Source organism: Misgurnus anguillicaudatus, chromosome 6 (genome assembly GCF_027580225.2).
Source record: "Misgurnus anguillicaudatus chromosome 6, ASM2758022v2, whole genome shotgun sequence".
Taxonomy (NCBI): Eukaryota; Metazoa; Chordata; class Actinopteri; order Cypriniformes; family Cobitidae; genus Misgurnus; species Misgurnus anguillicaudatus.
This window is the reverse complement of record NC_073342.2, coordinates 29,726,837-29,749,331: the sequence shown is the minus strand read 5'-3', so window position 1 is coordinate 29,749,331 and position 22,495 is coordinate 29,726,837. Positions and strand designations below refer to the sequence as shown.

The following is a 22,495-nucleotide window of genomic DNA, read 5'->3' as shown; positions in this document are numbered from 1 at the left end:
ATTCAATTCAGTTTTATTTATACAGTGCTTTTCACAATTGTTTAATTGTTTCAAAGAGGCTTTACATTAATAGATGCAGCAGAAAACACAGAAAAATCATAAAACATAAACAGCAGAATACAGCGGTGAAGTTAATGTCACCAGACGCCCCAGGGGTTGAAAAAACCCCTAGGAGAAAAACCCTGCGGGAAAAGTCCAGGGAAAAAAACCCTTGGGAGAGAACCATTTTTTAAAAAGCCCTTGAAGCCAATTTTTTTGCACATATAAGATTAGGGTCTGAACTTACTATAATCATTATTTTTAGAGGGATTTAAAAATATTTCCTATAGAATTATTTCAGTTTTTTAGATTATCATTATCAAAAATTCTCATTACCGCAACATGATATTACATTAAATATATGCATTTACAAACTCATGTTTCGGTAATGAGAACTAAAAAGTTGTCTAGCTACCATGACAAACAAAATTTCTTCTCAAAACTTTTATCTGGAAAGAAAAAATAAGATCTGCTTACCTGGTAGCCATCTTGAGTGTCACAGTCAATTATGTCCCTTCCAACCATTTTATTTAATGTTAGTTCCTTGAGGACTTAAACAATGATTAAAAATTGTTGCGGAGGATGAGAAAATTTTTCTTGGACACATTTATATTCCTTATTATTGTCTGTACATTTACCAATGATCACCAAATACCACATTTTTCTTACTGTAAATGTTTATAGTACAACATGCACTGAAGCTTTTTCTTTTTTAGATTTTTAAATTATAAATATTCCATGTTAAAGAACCCAAATCCAGTCATGGACACGTTGCGGTAATGAAAATTTTTTTCCCATAAATGTTGAAAAAAAATTTTCATGAAACGTCATAAGTCTAATTTCGCGAGGAATCACCCAGATTTAATTCTTACAATGACAATAAAAAATATACTTTCTTCTAAAGATTTTTTTTGTATTTCTATGTTTTTTCTACATACTTCTATAAAAAATATTTTGGTGGGTCCTGAGATTATACCGGTCGGGGTTAAGTAATGAAAATATTTTGGAACCACTAAGTGCATGTTATGCAGTTGTGACTATAAAATATTTATTTTAGAATATAGTCCATATTTTAAGTTTTGGTGTTGGGATTAGATCATTGGACTTGTTTCTACGCAGTTCTGCCGACCGTGGTGCATCCGAATCTGGTGCAGTTTATTTAACTGAAATAAAACAGGCTTGATGACGTATGCAGCCTGCATATGTGACCTCAGGAGGGCGCAGCCTTCGTTTGAGAAACAGTTATAGTACAACCCAATGACAGGGTGATTACAGTAATGTAGTTCAGCTCCTCTGGGACAGAAGGGTTTTGATGAAGGTGAGTGAATTAACCTTTATCAAATAATCAGCACTGAGACATATTTATATAAATCTTAACAAGTTTTGACGTAATTTAATAGATTGAAACAATATATATATATTTATTTATTGATAAATTGTAATGTATAAAGTTAATTAAAATATTTTTAAATTAATGTAAAATGTGAATAAATGTATAGGCTAATTTCCTTTATTTCTTTCTTACATGTATGTAAACTATGACTTGACAATTTCATTGTAATGGACAAAATCCACTGCTTACTGTTTAATTGAGCAACACTAAATATACTGTGCACAGGACCGTGGACAGAACATTTCGTTTTTATGGGGGGCACACTTTTTAATAAAGTGAGAAACAGGCTGAACAACTTCTTAAAACTTGAACAAAATTTTCAGTTTCACAAACAACACAATATTCAGTGGCGGCTGGTGCCACAACAGTTTAGGAGGGGCACACTTTCAGAGGAGTTTTATGTTCAGATAAGAGAATATGTTTTTTGAAAATTTGAATATGGGAGATAAAAACAATGCTCTCTCTCTCTCTCTCTCTCTCTCTCTCTCTCTCTCTCTCTCTCTCTCTCTCTCTCTCTCTCTCTCTCTATATATATATATATATATATATATATATATATATATATATATATATATATTATATATATATATGTATGTATGTATGTATGTATGTATGTATGTATGTATGTATATATATATATATATATATATATATATATATATATATATATATATAGCCTACCATTAATTACACAATATCACTACAGCATTGTCACCAAATATTTTGTGCTATGACTCATTTGATATTTGACCCGATGATCTTCATCTGCCATGCATTATATAAACTTGTTAATGATAATCTTGTTTAATGAATTGTAGCCTAATTATGTCTTAATAACTTATGGAACGTAAATAATCTTTTCCATATTTAGTGAGGACACTGTTCTATGCAGGTACATACAGGGTCTCAAACTTCCCAGCCGGCCCTCCTCATGTATGCAGGCCACGTCTACTGTCAAAATATAACATAATCCGAACACAAAAAAGATTAAGAGGCCGTTGCATCTTAAAAATCTTGTTAAACGTTGGTCAAGCCACTTCCTTTTTTCCAAAGCACCCTGGTTGTTGCTATAGAATAACAGAGATGTAACTAACTACTATATGCAAGTGTCATGGATCTGTCTTGTGTTTTGGAGTTTGTGGTTTTTATTTTGGAAACTCGTATTTTGAAATTTGTCATGTCATTTCCTGTTGTAGTCCTTCTTGTGTCTTTCTTGTGTAATCTCCCTTGTTACCCTTGATTAGTCTGTATATTTAAGGAGCACATATGGTCCAATTCATGGTTTTAGATTTCCTTTGGTGTGTCAGTGTGTATTAGTTCATGGTAATGATATGCAAAAGGTACAAATCCCAAAGTAAACAATGACACTAAAGTCATCGTCTCCAATGTAAAAATCTCTTTTTTTTTTGTACTACAACCAGTGCTTTAAGTGGCGGTAGTCTATTTTATTTATTTTTTTATTTTTTTGCTGACTCGACTCCTCCTATATTGAAGGGGTTTTATATTCAGCAGTCAATGACGAGAATGACGTGTTTTCATTCATAGGCTTCACACTCCTGCGTGCGGGGGAACCCACGACAAAACCGTGTTTTTACCGCTCATTTAAACGACACGTTGATAGTTTTTGTCACCATGTGCTCAGACGCAGCTCCGCGCCTGACTCAGAACCTCAAGAACGCGCATTCGCGCAGGATTATTTGACATTACTGTAGTGATGAGAGATAGAGAGAGATGTAAGACATCGAAAAACCCGGAGTAATCTTATACAGTGTGTTACGACGCAAATAGTCCACAAGCAGTATACATCCCCCGCCGGGTCTAAATTTCTGTAATTTGCGAAAATAATGCGTTTGAAAATGTTAATAACGGGAATATGTTAGCATTGTCCAGGGAAAACGAGTTTATTGTTGTGACTGCTAACTTAACATCACAATTGACTCTGGAATCATTGTGTGTCATGAGTTTCTTCTCCTGTAGTGTACTTATTAGTGATCCTTTTCTGCATGATTTGTCTGTTGGCAACATAAACCGTTAATAATAATAATATATAAAATAATAACACAGTATGGTCTGTACTGCTCACGATATCACTATGCACGCGCACATGATGTTAGTAGTGGGGCGTGATCAAAGGAGCAGCAGCTCATAAATATGTAATGACTAGCTCAAAACGGCACAATCTGAAATGCCCTGAAACAGAGGCTCCTAGAGATGGGTAACAATTTTTTCCTACAAGCTATTTCGAGCAAACAACTTTTGAAACATGCTTTATGGAACTCATACACCTATATAACTTGTGGAAAAGCAGTCATAATATGGGCACTTTAAGACTGACCAGCTTAGGGAATCTCTATGGCTAATTTATAAGACATAGCCTATTGCTGAATCAGTATGTTGTTTCTCTTGTTAATTGAGTCTTTTTGGGTAGCCTATCTTATGCCTAGAATTAGTCAAGGAGGTTGATTCTTATAACTTCCTTCAAAGTTTGATCAATTGTGCATAATGACATGTGCAACAAATGCAACAAATGCATATAGGGTGTCAGACTCATAGATTTGCATAATTTAAAGTTCAGGTTTTAAAGTTTGGGTCAACATGTGTCACAGCTTTAAAACTGAAACTTATAAAATCCTTTCAAAGGTCCAAAATGTCATTGAAACACAGCAGTGGCTTTGCTGTCATCAGATACTCAAAATCAAATGACTCGGACTCGAGGGCAAAAAAACCTGATCGGGACATCCCTAGTTTGTGGATTTACTTGCGCTAGAAATAACTACTGAACATAAATAAAGTGTGCAAAAGCATTTTGAAAAAATCCCCCTAAAAAGATCTACCGTAGTAAGAGCTATTGAACATAAATAAAATGTGCATTTTCAACATGCTAAAACTAGTTGTTAAGATAGAAAGAGCTTGAAATAAACTTTAAATTGACACCAAGACCATAGGTTTAAGAATAACAAAATACTGGCCGTTTGAAACCTGAAAGTCATCACTTTATTTAGTCCTATTGTTTTCCATTTTGCGGGTGGTAAAACTACTGTGCGCGTCGTTCAAATTCATTAAAATTTCGTTCACTTGTAGTTTAGCAATTAAACTAAATGTATATTACAATTTCAATAATGTTTTTACTCTGCACATTGTCTGCGGAAATCCGAAGTTGCGTTGAGCGGAACCAAACTGACAGCCGCGATAGCGGAGATTGTCACGAACCTACAAAAGGGTATTGGATAAAGCTTGCCTCTGACCTGCAGATGTCAGCCAGCGAGTCCTCTGATTCTGACCTTGTTCTTTTACTACTCAGAGTCTAAAACAAGGAGGGCATATTAAGTGTTCATTGTATTTTCATTTTAACCGAGCAGCTATGGTTGCGCGTTTCACACACAAACATGTCACCACTAGGGGCTGGCTGTGCTTGACTAAGGCCACGCCCCTTTTCAACTCCCACCTCGAGGAGGTCCCCAAAGCCAACCCAATGACCAGACAAACACGGAAACAGGTGAGTAAAATTTAAAACAAGCTTTATTTAATTTAAATATTTAAAAGAACTGGGGAATTGGGGAAAGGGGGATTTAAAACTAATAGGCTTCTTCTCCTCCCTCCAGGGAGACTGCAGCCACGGGCAGACAGGGGCAAGGGCAACAGGGATGTCAACCACCAAAGCCGGGAGAAAGAGGGAATCGTCAGGCTCCGGCCTGGACCCTGTTAACCGTGGCGCCCTCCTTCTTCTTTCCCGGAGGCAGAACAATTTAGGTGTGACTGGTAGGAGATTTTCCACTGTCCGTGAACCTTTCCTCGGTCCGGCAGGGGGTCCTCGCCCCACGTGCCTTCACGTCCCCCGCAGGTGTTCACTGCGACACAGAAACACGGTTAGTGTGGATTTGGTATGCTTCTCACCGGTTCTGCCGCTTACAGCTCTCGGGGTAGGTAGCGTGTTGCACCGTCTGTCCTCCGATTGTTCACTCTCGTCCTCCTTTCTCTCCTCAGGCGGCCACTAGGACACAAAGACACTGTTACTGAGACTTCGAGTATTTCTCACCGGCTCTGCTGCATACAGCTCTCTGGGTAGGTATCACGTTCACAGTCTGTTCTTCACTTATCCACTCTCGTTCTTCTCTCTCTCCACAGGTGGCCGCTAGGACACAAAGACACTGTTACTGAGACTTCGAGTACTTCTCACCGGCTCTGCTGCATACAGCTTTCTGGGTAGGTATCACGTTCACAGTCTGTTCTTCACTTATTCACTCCCGTTCTTCTCTCTCTCCACAGGTGGCCGCTAGGACACAAAGACACTGTTACTGAGACTTCGAGTATTTCTCACCGGCTCTGCTGCATACAGCTTTCTGGGTAGGTATCACGTCCACAGTCTGTTCTTCACTTATTCACTCTCGTTCTTCTCTCTCTCCACAGGTGGCCGCTAGGACACAAAGACACTGTTACTGAGACTTCGAGTACTTCTCACCGGCTCTGCTGCATACAGCTTTCTGGGTAGGTATCACGTTCACAGTCTGTTCTTCAATTATTCACTCTCGTTCTTCTTTCTCTCCACAGGTGGCCGCTAGGACACAAAGACACTGTTACTGAGACTTCGAGTATTTCTCACCGGCTCTGCTGCATACAGCTTTCTGGGTAGGTATCACATTCACAGTCTGTTCTTCACTCATTCACTCTCGTTCTTCTCTCTCTCCACAGGTGGCCGCTAAGACACAAAGACACTGTTACTGAGACTTCGAGTATTTCTCACCGGCTCTGCTGCATACAGCTTTCTGGGTAGGTATCACATTCACAGTCTGTTCTTCACTTATTCACTCTCGTTCTTCTCTCTCTCCACAGGTGGCCGCTAGGACACAAAGACACTGTTACTGAGACTTCGAGTACTTCTCACCGGCTCCGCTGCATACAGCTTTCTGGGTAGGTATGGCTTTTTCTTCTCCGTAGGTCAGCAGAGGGGCGAAGGTCACACACCACCTCACCGGGTCGAGCGCTGCCCTATCTCCACTGCCCGTAGGCCGATCGAATCCTGGACAGGGGCGCCCCTTTGTAGGGACCGCGGGGGCGGCGGACTCTTTCGCCTCCGACTCTGCGACAAAAGACAGACACAGGTAAGTGTACACCACGAATACTTCCAATACTTCACTCACAGCCCTGGACAGCTCTTGGTCCGCGTCCCTTCGTCCTCCGAAACAGCACACAGCGTATGGTAGCAGAAATTTCTGAGGTCGTTAGCCCCTCCGTCCTCTGCCCAGTAGAGAAGATGGATGTACGGGGCTTCGTCTACAAGACACACACCAACCCACACAAAATACACACCACCACTCAAATGTCAAAGCTTATTATTTTTAAAGTCACACACACCACGATTATAAGTCCAACACCACAAGAAAAAGCGCCCGGTGTCCTCCACTGCGCTTGGGCTAGATAGGGGCGATGGCAAACACGACCGAAATAAAGTCTCGTTGCTGTGGCTGTTTTAGATCTATCTTCCAGCGGCTCGCCCACCACGCTATTATAGGGGCAGGGCCGCCCGTTTCCTCCTCGAGGACTCCAACGATCACACAGGTTAATCTCTGCAGTTTACTCCACCCCAAACAAGTATACTCACAGCGGACAGCCTTTGTTTACGTTGTACAACAAGGTCAGTTTTCTTCCTGCTTTACTCCTTCAAAAGTACTGGTTGAACCAAAGTTCCTTTCTACTCATCGGATTTTCCGTTTACTCCAGCAGGTCCACCGTCAACTACAGTGAGAGAGGGAGAGAGAGAGAAATACAGACAGCCACCACGTCTGACAATGAGCACAGCTCCGTTCCTCAGCACACACTAACAACGACCAACTGTCATCTAACTGCGCTTTTTATACTCCTCTTTGTACTCCAGTTATCCAATTACTCGGCGATCTCTTCAACTAGGCACAGCTGTGCCCAATCGGCTGATTACAGCCTTCGCGGAGCCACCGGATGTCCGGTGTTTCTGTTTTTCCGGTCGGGGCGGAAACATCCGGGCGGAACCAAACTTCTTCACTTTTGGTTCCGCCCTGAAAAATCGTCACCCCGTGACAAACACACACCTCTCCAGACCACGTTGACACTGACTGACAGCAGTAAAAGCGAAGCATGCACTTTTAACTTGTAAAACTCCAGGTTGTATGGGTAATGTAGTCTCTGCGTTCAGTGGGACAAATAAGGAAGCGTACATTGTGAAGGGCGCTCTGAATACGGCAGCGCAGCCAACGGATTAACTTAAAATTTAAATAGATATGCAAATGAATGTTCCTGTACACTAAAAGCACATTCTGGGCACACAGAGAGGTGGTGGTACTCTCAAGAGCTATTTTTGGAAGTGACAGTACTGAGTACTGTTGCGTACCAGCCCACTTAAAGCACTGACTACAACAAACACACAGATAGGCAACGGTTTACTTTCTGGGCCTGTTGACGTGGACAAGACCGACATTATCATCATTCCCCCCGCTTTGTCTCTCAGTCTGTAAGTTAACTGCTGTTAGTGTCACGGCTAGGGGCTGGCTGCTAAACCTAAAGCCACGCCCCTTCTCAACTTCCACCTCGAGGAGGTCCCCAAAGCCAACCCAATGACCAAACAACACGAGAGCAGGTAAGTATTAAAACAAACTTTATTTAAATATTTAAAATAACTGGGGAAATGGGAAAAGGGGCAATTAAAACTAGCTTCCTCTCTGCCTTCCAGACAGACCACAGCACGGGAAAGTGGCAGAAAGGCAACGGGGGCTCCAGGGGCTGGTGACCCAAGTGTAGGGGGGGGAGGGGACGGGGAACACAGGCTCCTGCCAATCCCGCTATCCGTGGCGCCCTCCTCTTCTCTCCTGGAGGCAAAGACAAAATAGTGTGAATTTGGGATTTATCTCTCTCTCTCTACTGTGGTACCTGTGTCACGTCGGGCCGATACTTCACTGCTCACTCCACTGTGTGTTTCTCTCTACAGGGTTCGACTGGGACGCGAAGACTCGTTTAGCCTGGACTGGAGTCGCCTTCGCCTGTCGGCTTGCTGATAACTCGTGGTAAGTATGGTCTTTCTTCCACAGGTCACTCTCCTGACATTCACTCCCGTCTTATCTCTCTCTTTGCAGGCCGCTTGGACACAACGACACAGTTAGTGCAGCTTAAATACTTCTCACCTCTCTGCTGTTTACAGCTCGGGCATATGTGACTGTCCACAGTTCGTTCTACTGACGTTCACTCTCGTTCTTTCTTCCTTTCCAGGCAGCTTGGAAACAATAACACAGTTAGTGCAACTTGGATACTTCTCACCTCTCTGCTGTTTACAGCTCGGGCGTGTGTGACTGTCCACAGTTCGTTCTACTGGCGTTCACTCTCGTTCTCTCTTCCTTTACAGGCAGCTTGGACACAATAACACAGTTAGTGCAACTTGGATACTTCTCACCTCTCTGCTGTTTACAGCTCGGGCGTGTGTGACTGTCCACAGTTCGTTCTACTGACGTTCACTCTCGTTCTCTCTTCCTTTACAGGCAGCTTGGACACAATAACACAGTTAGTGCAACTTGGATACTTCTCACCTCTCTGCTGCTTACAGCTCGGGCATATGTGACTGTCCACAGTTCGTTCTACTGACGTTCACTCTCGTTCTTTCTTCCTTTCCAGGCAGCTTGGACACAATAACACAGTTAGTGCAACTTGGATACTTCTCACCTCTCTGCTGCTTACAGCTCGGGCATATGTGACTGTCCACAGTTCGTTCTACTGACGTTCACTCTCGTTCTTTCTTCCTTTCCAGGCAGCTTGGACACAACAACACAGTTAGTGCAACTTGGATACTTCTCACCTCTCTGCTGTTTACAGCTCGGGCATGTGTGACTGTCCACAGTTCGTTCTACTGACGTTCACTCTCGTTCTTTCTTCCTTTCCAGGCAGCTTGGACACAACAACACAGTTAGTGCAACTTGGATACTTCTCACCTCTCTGCTGTTTACAGCTCGGGCGTGTGTGACTGTCCACAGTTCGTTCTACTGGCGTTCACTCTCGTTCTCTCTTCCTTTACAGGCAGCTTGGACACAATAACACAGTTAGTGCAACTTGGATACTTCTCACCTCTCTGCTGTTTACAGCTCGGGCGTGTGTGACTGTCCACAGTTCGTTCTACTGACGTTCACTCTCGGTCTCTCTTCCTTTACAGGCAGCTTGGACACAATAACACAGTTAGTGCAACTTGGATACTTCTCACCTCTCTGCTGCTTACAGCTCGGGCATATGTGACTGTCCACAGTTCGTTCTACTGACGTTCACTCTCGTTCTTTCTTCCTTTCCAGGCAGCTTGGACACAATAACACAGTTAGTGCAACTTGGATACTTCTCACCTCTCTGCTGCTTACAGCTCGGGCATATGTGACTGTCCACAGTTTGTTCTACTGACGTTCACTCTCGTTCTTTCTTCCTTTCCAGGCAGCTTGGACACAACAACACAGTTAGTGCAACTTGGATACTTCTCACCTCTCTGCTGTTTACAGCTCGGGCGTGTGTGACTGTCCACAGTTCGTTCTACTGGCGTTCACTCTCGTTCTCCCTTCCTTTACAGGCAGCTTGGACACAATAACACAGTTAGTGCAACTTGGATACTTCTCACCTCTCTGCCGTTCACAATTCTGGGTAAGTGCAGCTTTTCCTCAGCTCGCTATACGGTGTTTTGGTCGACAATGCACGGGGGCGGGCTTACGACAGCTGGCCCGCACAGAAGGGCAAACGGCGACGATTTCCCCAGGGGGGCGCCGGGGGCCAAAACCCTCGCTGGTCAGCAGGGGGGCGAACCGTCACACCGTCTCACCGGGCCGAGCGCTGCCCTGTCCTCAATGCCCGTAGGCCGATCGAATACCAGACAGGGGCGCCCCTTTGTAGAGACCACGGGGCGGCGGAACTCCTTCGGCCCTCACTCTGCCACAGATAGAACACACAGGTAAAGTAGCAATATACAGGTTCGTGTTTGTACTCACACACACGCACTGCCAGCTTCCAGGTCTTCACCGCCGCACTCTGAAACTGTCGACACACAGACGGGGCAACTTCCAAGGCCCACACCGTCACTTTTCACTTAAATCGCACACAGCATACAATAGTTAATGTTACACACAGCCGTCAGCCTCCCCGTCTCTTCCTCAGTGGAGGGGATGATGCGGGGTACGTCTGACAAGACACACAGCACTTGCACAGCAACCCACAGCAAATACACAGCACCACTTCAACGTGAAAAGGTTTTCAAATGACATGGACTCACCCACCACACTACAGGTGCACACACGAGACGCCCAGCGTCTTCCACGTCGCTAAGGGCAGATGGGGGCGATGACACTACGGCCGGGGCTTTTAGGTCTGCTGCTATGGCGATTTAATCCACTTACTCCTGCGGCTCACCTACCACGCTCAATCGGAGGTAGGGCCGCTTTCCTCTTCCTGGAGGCGTTCAATAATACACAGGTTAGTAGTTATGTTTTCGGATCAAATCCAGAGCCAATACTCACGGCGGTCTTCTTGGTAAACAGTTTACAACCGGCTTCGTTTCTTTACTCCTTGGTTACTCCAAGCGTGTCACATTTACCGTTGTTTTCTTCTACCCACAGGGTTTCCTCTTACGGTAGCATCCACTGAGAACTACGAGAGAGAAAGAGAGAAAGTGCAACCAACTGCCAACGTGTAACGGATGAGCACAGCTCCGTACTTCAACTCACAACTAACGCACCCAAACTGTGATTTACACTGCTCTAAAATACTCCTCTGTGTGCTGTAATCCTCCAATCAACCGGCGTTCCTCTTAAACGCCCACAGCTGCGCTCGATTTTGCTGATTACAGCCCTCGCGATGCTACCGGATGCCCGGTGTTTCCTCTTCCCGGTCTGGGCGGAAACATCCGGGCGGAACCAAAGTTTCCCGACTTTCGGTTCCGCCCAAAAGATCGTCACCTTGTGACATTAGCATTGCATTGTGAGCGAATCTTTCAAACATTGTAAGGAGCGTCACATTTCCTGCTAAAATCAGAGGTATTCAGGCCAATCACAACGTACAGATTAGCTGGCCAATCAGGGACACAGCGTTTTTTTAGGTCGATGAGTTTTATATCAAATCAATGCGTTTGAGGAAAGCAGTATATCTGGAGTTACAAACATAGGCTATAGGGTATGTGGAAAATAATGTTTTTTTAACCATAAACCATGCAAACACGTTCACCAAATTCACAAAATAACGATTTTTAGCAATGGAATAGGTTCACTTTAAATCCCTTATGTTGCCATGTTGTCTTTTGTCTTGTTTGTTGTTTCATGGTCATGTTTATGTTGTTGTTCCTACTATTTGTATCATGCCCAGGATTATGTCTTTACGAATGTAAGACTTTGACTTTTATTAGGCAATGTAAGATGTTCATGATGAATGATTTTATCCTCACTGATGTGCTCTTATATTGTCAGTGTTCAGTATGGAGTCAGTAGGAGTGAATGTGATAGAAGTTGCCACTTTAGGGAGACCCTTTCAGCTGGGGATGCTCTACGACTGCAGGAAAGATGCTCTCGTACCAGGTACCACATTACAATTATCTTTATTTTACACAGATAAAGGTAACAAATGATTTAGAGAATGTGTTCCAGGAAGCACTAATATAAGACCTTTTCTATCAGATGTTTTAACACAGACTTCTTACAGATGTAGCTATGCTACCTGGGAAATGCAGGGCAACCAGGGCATCAATTTTATTTAGTTTTATAAGTACAATTTTGGTGTGTTTTTTTTCTTTTTTGGCTAAAAAAATCCCTCTACAGGAATCACGTTGTGGGATGAAGAAAAGCTCAAGCAGAGTATTCGATCTCGTCCCCAAAATAATACAGATTTCAAAGTTACAGCTTCCGACTCTATTGAAGAAAAATCTAACTTATTGAACATTGAAGCCTCTATGAAATTGAGTCTGTTGGGTGGATTGATCAACGTAACTGGTGCAGCCAAATATCTCAATGATACCAAGAAGTCTTTCATTCAGCAGAGACTGACTCTACATTATCATTCAACTACCAGGTTTGAAGAACTGAGCATGAACCATTTAGCATCTGAAAATATAGCTCACCATGAAGTGTTTGATCACGATACAGCGACACATGTGGTGACGGCAGTGCTGTACGGAGCTGACGCCTGCTTTGTGTTCGACAGAGAAGTTTCTTCAGATGAGGACAAAACTACAGTGGAAGTTGAAGTGAAGGCAGTGTTTGAAAAACTCAGAATCATTACAGTAGACGTAAATGCGAATCTAAACATGAATGACGCTCAGAAGAATGCGGTGCAAAAATTCAGTGTCACTTTCTATGGTGATTTTCAGTTGCCGTCTAATCCGACTTCATTTGAAGATGCTTTGAAGGTTTACGCTGAACTTCCCAAACTGCTGGGAGAAAACAGAGATCTTGTGGTTCCACTGAGAGTGTGGCTGTATCCTCTGAGCAAACTTAACTCGAGAGCTTCAAAACTTCTGAAGGAAATCAGCATTGATTTAATCAATGACATAGAATCAGCATTAGAGAGTTTAAATACAACTGAGATGAAATGCTGTGATCTTCTGAAAGACTCTCCTGCTTCAGCTTTAACTTCATTTCATGATAAAATATTGCAGATGAAGCAGAACTGTAACAAATACAAGTTGAGTCTCATGAAGAAACTGGGCTCTCTGTTGCCTCAGATCCGTGGAGATAAGATTGAAGACTCATCACTGACAGATCTACTGAATGATCATCATGAATCTCCATTCAGAGAAAGTGAGCTTGCAGAATGGTTGAAGATGAGAGAGAAAGAGTCAGCGATCATTAAAACGTTGCTCAGACAGCTAATTGAATTTGGTGCAAAGGTAGAAGACAACCTAGAGGCAATCTTGATGGATCTAGATGTTGGAAATCTGGTCAGCTACACATTCACATCATTGGACTGGTCAGATGTGCTCCTTCCTAAACAATTGACCTATCTAAGATCTTCAACAATGAGAAATAAAAATGACACTGACTTCCAGAAGGAAACGTCATGGCTCACCCCTGCCATCCACAAGACTATGAGGAGCAACTTGGAGATGTTTAAGAGCTTGATTCGTTCAAAAGATCGTAAACCAGCCAAGTTTATTGTGTCATCAAAACAAATGGAGGATCATCCAGGTTCCTGCATTCTCCTGTATGAAGGTGAATGTGTTAAAGCTGTTTGCTTCACTCCTCCATCAAGTCCGGCTCGTCCAATCACAGCAGAGGTTAAAGGTGACAGTGTGGTTATAAATGTGAAGCCCTCAACATGTCCGGCTACAGAGGAACTCAAGTTACTCTACAAAATAAAGCAAGAGAAGATCTGGACATCTCAACCTGTGCTGAAGGACCAAAATACTATAACTCTGACTGATCTGAGACCAGGCACTGAATATGAGATTAAATGTGCAGCGGTGGGGAAACTCAACTACACCACTGAATCTGATGTGATCACATTTAAAATTGAGGTATGATCACACATTTAATATCAGTACATGTCAGCAGATATTTATTTTAGTTGTTAATGAATGTTAAATGTTTTTTTTTTCAGGGGAGGAACCAACCCTTTATGGGTGAGTCTGGTTTATTATATAGTAAAGTGAGTCAAAGTACTCTTTAAAGCAGCTGTACATGTTTTTAAATGTCACAGATGTGACTCTAATTGCTGTTTTAAGCTTTTTGTAAGGCCCTAATAAGCAGAGCTGTTACAGACACTGCCATGACATAAAAGAGGGATAACACAAAACTCGGCCTATTAGGGGTATTTATTAAAATAAGGGAACGGAGACGTCACGTTGTGACCGACGAATTGAGAACACGCCTCGCAGGACCAATCTACTTCGAGAAACTACAAACACGGCAATGAACTTGGCAGGCAGATATTTGCCTCTGCCGGTGCCGCCCCACCGCTCAGGTATTTAACAAGAGGCAGGTGCTGAAATCAAATCAGTTGTTTGCACTGAGAAAGCTGAGCAAAGTGCACAGCCTAATTTAGCAATGGAACAGAACTGTGGTGACGGGACGTGACGTCTCCGTTCCCTTCCTTCAGGGGACGAGGGTTACATACGTAACCAAGACGTTCCCTTTCAATTGGTCACTACGACGTCACGTCGTGATTGACGAATTGTGAAACCCTACCAAAGCGCCACAGGAGCTGAACCATTCCAGTGCCGCCAAAAGCCCTCCGCCTTCCACGTAGGGGGCGGATGCTAAGGCTTACTGCCAATGGCCAGTCACTACTTGTTCCTTAACCCACGATAGTGAACTAGTGAACTGGGAAGCGAACTCTGGTTCTGACCACTGGGTCTGACCACGGGGGGTGAAAGTGAGACAGCATCTCGGTGTAATTATAATACGTGAAAGCCGGTCAGCCACACTCTCCTTGGGACTCGGTCGTGAAGCCAACGCTGAAGCGATCTCATATAGAGCAGCCCGAGCAGTGTCATAGACGCAGCTGGTGCCATATGCCCCAGAAGCCTCGGAAATTGTTTCAATGGGACCGCAACCCTGCCTTTGAATGTTTCGAGGCAACCCAGAATTGACTGAACACGGGCTTCTGTGAGACGTGCTGTTAGATCGACCGAAATCCAGTTCCATACCGAGAAAAGAGATCCTCTGCGTAAGGAAAAGTTTGCTCTTCTCCCAGTTGACCTGGAGACAGAGACGGGCGAGGTGTTTGAGTACACAATCTATGTGTGTGCACAGCCTCTGACGAGACTGAGCTATTATGAGCCAATCATCTAGATACAAAATGCGAACACCGCTCATTCTCTCAGGGGCTGGAGTGCGCCCTCCGCAACTTTTGTGAAAACACAGGGAGAGAGAGAAAGCCCAAACGGTAAGACTTGTGCTGATATGCCCTCCCCTCGATCTGGTTTCCGACCACACCACAGTACAAAGACAGGGCTCATAAAGATAATAAATGATATTCGCCACAATACAGATAAAGGCAAACTATCAGTGCTGGTGCTATTCAACCTCAGTGCTGCTTTTGACACTGTCGATCACAACATACTTCTTGACAGGCTGGAAAACTGGGTCAGGCTTTCTGGGATAGTCCTAAAATGATTTAGGTCATACTTAGAAGGGAGAGGTTATTATGTGAGTATAGGTGGCCATAAATCTGAGTGGACATCCATGACATGCGGAGTCCTGTAAGGCTCAATTCTTGCACCACTTCTGTTCAACCTGTTTATGCTCCCACTAAGCCAAATAATGAGATAGAACCAAATTGCCTATCACAGTTATGCAGACGACTCTCAGATCTACTTAGCTCAATCCCCTAACGACTACAGCCCCCATTGACTCCCTGTGCAAATGCGTTGATGAAGTTAACAGTTGGATGTGCCAAAACTTTCTTCAGTTAAACAAAGAGAAAACTGAAGTCATTGCGTTTAAAAACAAAGATGAAGTTCTCAAGGTGAATGCATACCTTGACGCTAGGGGTCAAACAACTAAAAATCAAGTCAGGAATCTTGGTGTGATTCTGGAGTCTGACCTTAGTTTGAGTAGTCATGTCAAAGCAATAACTAAATCAGCATATTATCACTCAAAAATATTGCAAGAATTGCTTTGTTTTCAGACAAGACATAGAGAAACTTGTGCATGTTTTCATCACCAGCAGGGTGGATTATTGTAATGACCTCCTCACTGGCCTTCCCAAAAAGACTATTAGACAGCTCCAGCTCATTCAGAATGCTGCTGCCAGGATTCTGAGCAGAACCAGAAAATATGAACATGTCACACAAGTCCTCAGGTCTCTACACTAGCTACCAATTACATTTAGGATTAATTTTAAAGTATTATTAAGGGTATATAAATCACTCAGTGGACTAGGACCTCAATACATTGCTGATAAGCTCATTGAATATAAACCCAACAGATCACTCAGATCATTAGGATCACATCAGCTAGAAATACCAAGGGTTCACTCAAAGCAAGGAGAGTCAGCTTTTCACTATTATGCCTGTCGCAGCTGGAACCAGCTTCCAGAGGAGATCAGATGTGCTCCAACAGAGAGCGATCCTCTCCACCTCCAGGTCGCCCGTCTCAGGGCTTCTTTCCACCAGGCTTAGCGGGCGGGGCGGGTGGCTGATGACTGGTTCCTTGCTTCTTAGAAGAGCCCCGGGGAAGAACAGAGGCGGCCAGCGCTGCAGGACGCCCTCGGCGAGGAGCAGGCTGAGGTGTCGACGTCGACGGGGCAGGTGTAGGTTTCTTCCGATGTGGCATGATCTTAGAGAGGGCCTCAGTCTGCTTCTGGGTTGCAGAGAACTGTTAGGCAGAGTTCTCGACGGCCTCGTCGAAAACAGGCCGGCCTGGGAAACCGGAGCATTCAGGAGCCGGGTTTTATCGGCATCCCTCATGTCCGCCAGACACAGCCAGAGGTGGCACTCCTGGACCACCAAGGTGGACATAGCACAACCGCACGGAGTTCTTCAAAAAACCACCTGGTCGTAACCTACCTCGTGCAGGTCCTTCAGTGCCTTAAGGCCAGAGTATACCTTTATTCATGCAGCTTTTCAAATACAGTCTTGTTCAAAATAATAGCAGTACAATGTGACTAACCAGAATAATCAAGGTTTTAAGTATATTTTTTATTGCTACGTGGCAAACAAGTTACCAGTAGGTTCAGTAGATTCTCAGAAAACAAACAAGACCCAGCGTTCATGATGTGCACGCTCTTGGGGCTGTGCAATTGGGCAATTGGTTGGGGGGGGTGTGTTCAAAAAAATAGCAGTGTGACTGTACAAACTCAAAACTATTTTGTACAAACATTCTTTTTTTTTCTGGGATTTAGCAATCCTGTGAATCACTAAACTAATATTTAGTTGTATGACCACAGTTTTTTAAAACTGCTTGACATCTGTGTGGCATGGAGTCAACCAACTTGTGGCACCTCTCAACTGTTATTCCACTCCATGATTCTTTAACAACATTCCACAATTCATTCACATTTCTTGGTTTTGCTTCAGAAACAGCATTTTTGATATCACCCCACAAGTTCTCAATTGGATTAAGGTCTGGAGATTGGGCTGGCCACTCCATAACATTAATTTTGTTGGTTTGGAACCAAGACTTTGCCCGTTTACTAATGTGTTTTGGGTCATTGTCTTGTTGAAACAACCATTTCAAGGGCATGTCCTCTTCAGCATAGGGCAACATGACCTCTTCAAGTATTTTAACATATGCAAACTGATCCATGATCCCTGGTATGCGATAAATAGGCCAACACCATAGTAGGAGAAACATGCCCATATCATGATGCTTGCACCTCCATGCTTCACTGTCTTCACTGTGTACTGTGGCTTGAATTCAGAGTTTGGGGGTCGTCTCACAAACTGCCTGTGGCCCTTGGACCCAAAAAGAACAATTTTACTCTCATCAGTCCACAAAATGTTCTTCCATTTCTCTTTAGGCCAGTTGATGTGTTCTTTGGCAAATTGTAACCTCTTCTGCAGATGCCTTTTTTTTAACAGAGGGACTTTGCGGGGGATTCTTGAAAATAGATTAGCTTCACACAGACGTCTTCTAACTGTCACAGTACTTACAGGTAACTCCAGACTGTCTTTGATCATCCTGGAGGTGATCATTGGCTGAGCCTTTGCCATTCTGGTTATTCTTTTTTATCCATTTTGATGGTTGTCTTCCGTTTTCCTTCACGTCTCTCTGGTTTTGCTCTCCATTTTAAGGCATTGGAGATCATTTTAGCTGAACAGCCTATCATTTTTTGCACCTCTTTATAGGTTTTCCCCTCTCCAATCAACTTTTTAATCAAAGTACGCTGTTCTTCTGAACAATGTCTTGAACGACCCATTTTCCTCAGCTTTCAAATGCATGTTCAACAAGTGTTGGCTTCATCCTTAAATAGGGGCCACCTGATTCACACCTGTTTCTTCACAAAATTGATGACCTCAGTGATTGAATGCCACACTGCTATTTTTTTGAACACACCCCTTTCAACTAATTCAACTAATTGCCCAATTGCACAGCCCCAAGAGCGCGCACACCATGAACGCTGGGTCTCATCCGTTCCCTGAGAATCCACTGAACCCACCGGCAACCCGCCCGCCACGCAGCAACAAAAAAATACACTAAAAACCTTGATTATTCTGGTCAGTCACATTGTACTGCTATTATTCCGAACAAGACCGTATACTCCCTGTGGCTACACGCGGATGGCCATGTTCGACACAATACGCAATACAAATGATTTCTTATTCAAATTATTACTCAACCAGGCCGTCAGGGCAGCACTGATTTGGTGACATTTACAGTACATTAGGATAGGTGAAGAAAAGTAACCGATCCACCATTGCAAACACAGTTTAGAACAAACAACAAGACAACAAAGAACAGGAATCAAACATTATGGTAACATCCACAGCTTTCTGTTCTTGGAAGAAGTAAAAATTATAGAAGAAAAACGATAGTGTGTGGGCAAATGCTATCTTTTTCCTTTGTATAATTGTTTGTAGTGGAGTGTCCTGTCTAAATATTCTCACGCTGTTGTACGCGCACTGTCCGCGCGGTTTGATGGATGGTTTGATGTTAATAACAATGTGTTTCTGATTTAAGGATATTGTGCTTTGATAAGTGATGGATGGGGCAACTGTTTGAATGCACTTCTGCAAACCCTCTATATGACTAAAGAATACAGAGATCATGTTATGAGGTAAACAAATAACTTCATTCATTTCATTCTGTTGTGATTCATCAGAGTTTATTACAGTAATTATATCATGTTATGAGACTAAAAACAGATAACAGGTCTTTTGAGGATAAGCTCAATAAAGAGTTAAAGGTGTTGTTTGAAAAGTTGGACATCGAGCAGGGGCCGGTCTCAACACAATCAACTCAAGACACAGCTGACGAGATCTTTAAACTTGACGGAAGATCATTAGGTAAATAAATTTAACTTTAAAAAAGTTTTTGAATCCATAGACATAAATAATATACATGACCTTACATGTTTAATTTTTGTGTATTTGAAGACGATCTTGTAAGTAGATTTGGTCATGAACGTGAATACGCAGCAGAATTCTTGTGGAATACACTTGTGCAGACTCGCTCATCTGAGGTGACTCAAGTTTCTTTCTGTTAGTTTTCAGTCTTATTTTATAACTTACTGTCTGTGTCTAAAATCAATTTGATTGGTAGTTTTTCAAATTTTCAAATTTAGTTTTGACTTTAATTGTAGAAACCTCTTGTATTCTATTGTACACTATTATTTCAGATATAACACTGACTATTATTTCATTGTTATCATTTGTTTGCATGTAAAACAGTTTTATACAAATGAACAGCTATTGTGAGTAACGGTAATATACAAAGAAAAAAAACATCTTTTTAGTTGTGGTTATATGACTTTGTGATTAAAGCATCAATATTCATAGATTATTAATAAATCTGCTTTCTGACTTTAGATTTTTATGTTTGCTGAGAACTATGATACAAGATGTCAATCATGCAGAACTAATTTAATAACTGGATTCATCTCAGTCTCTGTTGAAGAATTTCAAGATGTGGTATGCAGTTCTGAATTGATCTATTCAAATAATTAAATACTCATTCAGTCTTACTGTGTTGAGACTAAATGTAATCCTTTACAACTGTAAATCAGTAAATCCGATGAGTAATAGGAGCTTTAATAAATACATAATCATTTATGTACGAAACTTGATTTCGTAGATGTTATATTTGATATGATTTGATGTGTTTGTTATGTAGGAAGATGCTCTACAGATAAGAAAAGGATTCATCCAGCAGTTCTGTCCTGTCTGTAATAAACCTCTGAAGACGGCAAGTAACTTTTCAATCATGTAGTAAATATTTACACCTGTTCTAATGGTGTGCAATTGTGAAATGTTAAATTATGTAAAAATAAGCCTTACATATCTGCAGAGGTTTATGTCATACTGTGGCCTCTTTCACAATGCAAACTTTAGGGAGTGACAACCACATTTAAATGCAAGAGTAAATCCCTAAATATTCTCATCCTTGTCTTTGCGTATCAAGACTTGCTCCTGAAAATGTGATGATTGACACATACTGTATGTAACCATAGTAACATTCTGACGTGTTGCATGGTTGCGCCTTTTTTTTTCTGTGCAAGACCTGACAAGCAAATGCTCGTGCATCTGTCATTTACTGCACTGTGCAATCACAAGATTTTCCCACATTTAGGCATGAGAGAGACACGTGTCATGTCCATGATGCACACACGTTTAAATACTTTCATCAACAACTAGTTGTTCAGTTTAGTTCTGTATGCACTACGCACTCACTACTAATGACTGAACTGTGTGTGGATTAAGCATTAAAAGGTGAAGTGTCGACCAAATTTATAAGCAGTGTGTACGAGACTTCTGTGTAATGTTTTTATCTCAGATACAGCGGAGCACCACAATTTACTGAATATGATTTAGGCTTCATTGTGTCCTAAAACTGAGTTATTATCTCATCAGAAACATAAGATCCACTCACAAAAAATACTGATTGTACGTTTGAGGAGATTCAAAGGAGGAAGAGTGGAGAAAAATGAACTGGAAGTGATAATTCGTCCTCATTTGAAGGTAATAAAATATTGTTTGTGTGTATTTGTGTGTTTTCCAGTTTATGTCATAAAACAGAGAATAATCAACTAACATAAAGTCTGTCTTTAATTTCAGGTTTCATCTCATGAGTTTGAGCTCTATGCCATCATAAACCACTACGGCTCATATTGGAGTGGACACTCTAATGTAGACATCAAATGTGAAAATCAACAATGGTATCGCTTTGATGAAACCCACGTGTGTGAGGTATTTACAAATATTTATATTAATATTAAAGTGTATTTGACAAGAATTTAACATCTTTGTTGACAATATTACATCATAATCTGCTCATGTTTCTGGATGATTTTTCTTTAGAGTTATCTTTCACAAAGAGACGAGAACTTCGTGTACAGGTACAGTATCTGTTATCTTTCATGCACTGTGATATTATTGTTATGAAGATTATTAAATGAATGTCTTTACAGGTCTTCAAGTGCTTATATGCTCTTCTACAGACCCAAAAAACACAGTGAGTTACACATTATATACTGATGTTATGTGTTGTTGATCTTTGATTTATAATGCAGCGTATGAAAGTCCTGTGATGTGACACGCTGTACTTCATATAAAACTTTTTTAAACATCATTTTAAGTTCCCTTTCAGTCGGTCACTACGACGTCACGTCGTGACCGACGAATTGGGAACTCGTTTAGAGAGACCGGAGATGGCGGCCGTGCCCGCTCGAGCGGCGGAACCGGTAGGGTTGGAGGGGTTAGCCCCCCTCCTCCCAAACCAGCCCGTCTTCATGATTGGTACTTCAGAGCTGCTCGGGCCTCTCGGTCCTCACCTCCTGTGCCTTTCTTTCTCGACGGCACAAAGAGCTGACTCAAACATGGAATTCAGCCTTCACCCCTCACCTCCCTCGCTGCCATGGCTCCGTTGAAGGTCCAAGCGAAGGCTTTATAGATCTGCACGAGGGAGGCCGCGACCCTCTGTCGTTCGATGTCCACCACAGTGGTCCAAGAACACCACCTTTGGCTGTGTCTGGCTGACATGACGGACGCAGACAAGAACAACTTCCTGAGGCGATCTCCTAGGTCGTGCCCCGGCAGAAGAGAGCTGCCCTGGTCCACCAACGCCGGCTCCTCAGTCTGCCTCTCACCGTCGGCGTCCTGCGGCGGCCACCTCCGTTCCCCTCCTTGGACCCCATCTCTCGGCAGGGCAGAGGAACCGGTCTTCAGGAGCTCGCCCTGCCTGCTCAGCCGCTTCCCATGGCAATCGGGAGTTTAAGTGGACCCGAGATGGGTCGAGTGACCAACTGAAAGGGAACGTCTCGGTTACGTATGTAACCCATGTTCCCTGAAGAAAGGGAACGGAGACAGCACGTCCCGTCGCCACAGGGCTCTCCCTGCTGTCACGGCCGGTCACATTCTCCCGGCTTTCTCAGCGAAAATAAGCTAATTTCGTATTCTGCAGATGCGGCTTATATACGCACCTGACGGGGCGGTGC

The 22,495-nt window shown here is 42.8% G+C and overlaps 2 protein-coding genes across 2 annotated transcripts in view; both read left to right on the top strand.

Annotated features, from left to right (window-relative positions):
- LOC141364381 (uncharacterized) overlaps window positions 1-22,495 on the top strand; it is a 31,922-nt gene that overhangs the window by 7,521 nt on the left and 1,906 nt on the right. Inside the window, exon 9 of the mRNA XM_073868989.1 lies at window positions 21,470-21,513. The gene's annotated coding sequence lies outside the window, so the exon portion shown is untranslated. The remainder of the gene's footprint in view (window positions 1-21,469; window positions 21,514-22,495) is intronic.
- LOC141364379 (verrucotoxin subunit beta-like) lies at window positions 1,306-20,291 on the top strand. Its single transcript, XM_073868984.1, has 9 exons — window positions 1,306-1,357; window positions 11,875-11,982; window positions 12,223-13,916; window positions 14,000-14,021; window positions 19,024-19,120; window positions 19,198-19,349; window positions 19,440-19,525; window positions 19,872-19,973; window positions 20,176-20,291. Exons 2-9 carry the CDS (start codon window positions 11,883-11,885, stop codon window positions 20,269-20,271), a joined length of 2,349 nt encoding a protein of 782 aa, XP_073725085.1. The 5' UTR covers window positions 1,306-1,357; window positions 11,875-11,882; the 3' UTR covers window positions 20,272-20,291.

Excerpts from the sequence above, each read along its gene's own strand:
- LOC141364379 (XM_073868984.1), top strand. The coding sequence starts at position 11,883 with ATGGAGTCAGTAGGAGTGAATGTGATAGAAGTTGCCACTTTAGGGAGA. Across the intron at positions 19,350-19,439 it reads ACTTGACGGAAGATCATTAG|ACGATCTTGTAAGTAGATTT; the intron begins GTAAATAAATTT and ends GTGTATTTGAAG. Across the intron at positions 19,526-19,871 it reads TGCAGACTCGCTCATCTGAG|ATTTTTATGTTTGCTGAGAA; the intron begins GTGACTCAAGTT and ends TTCTGACTTTAG.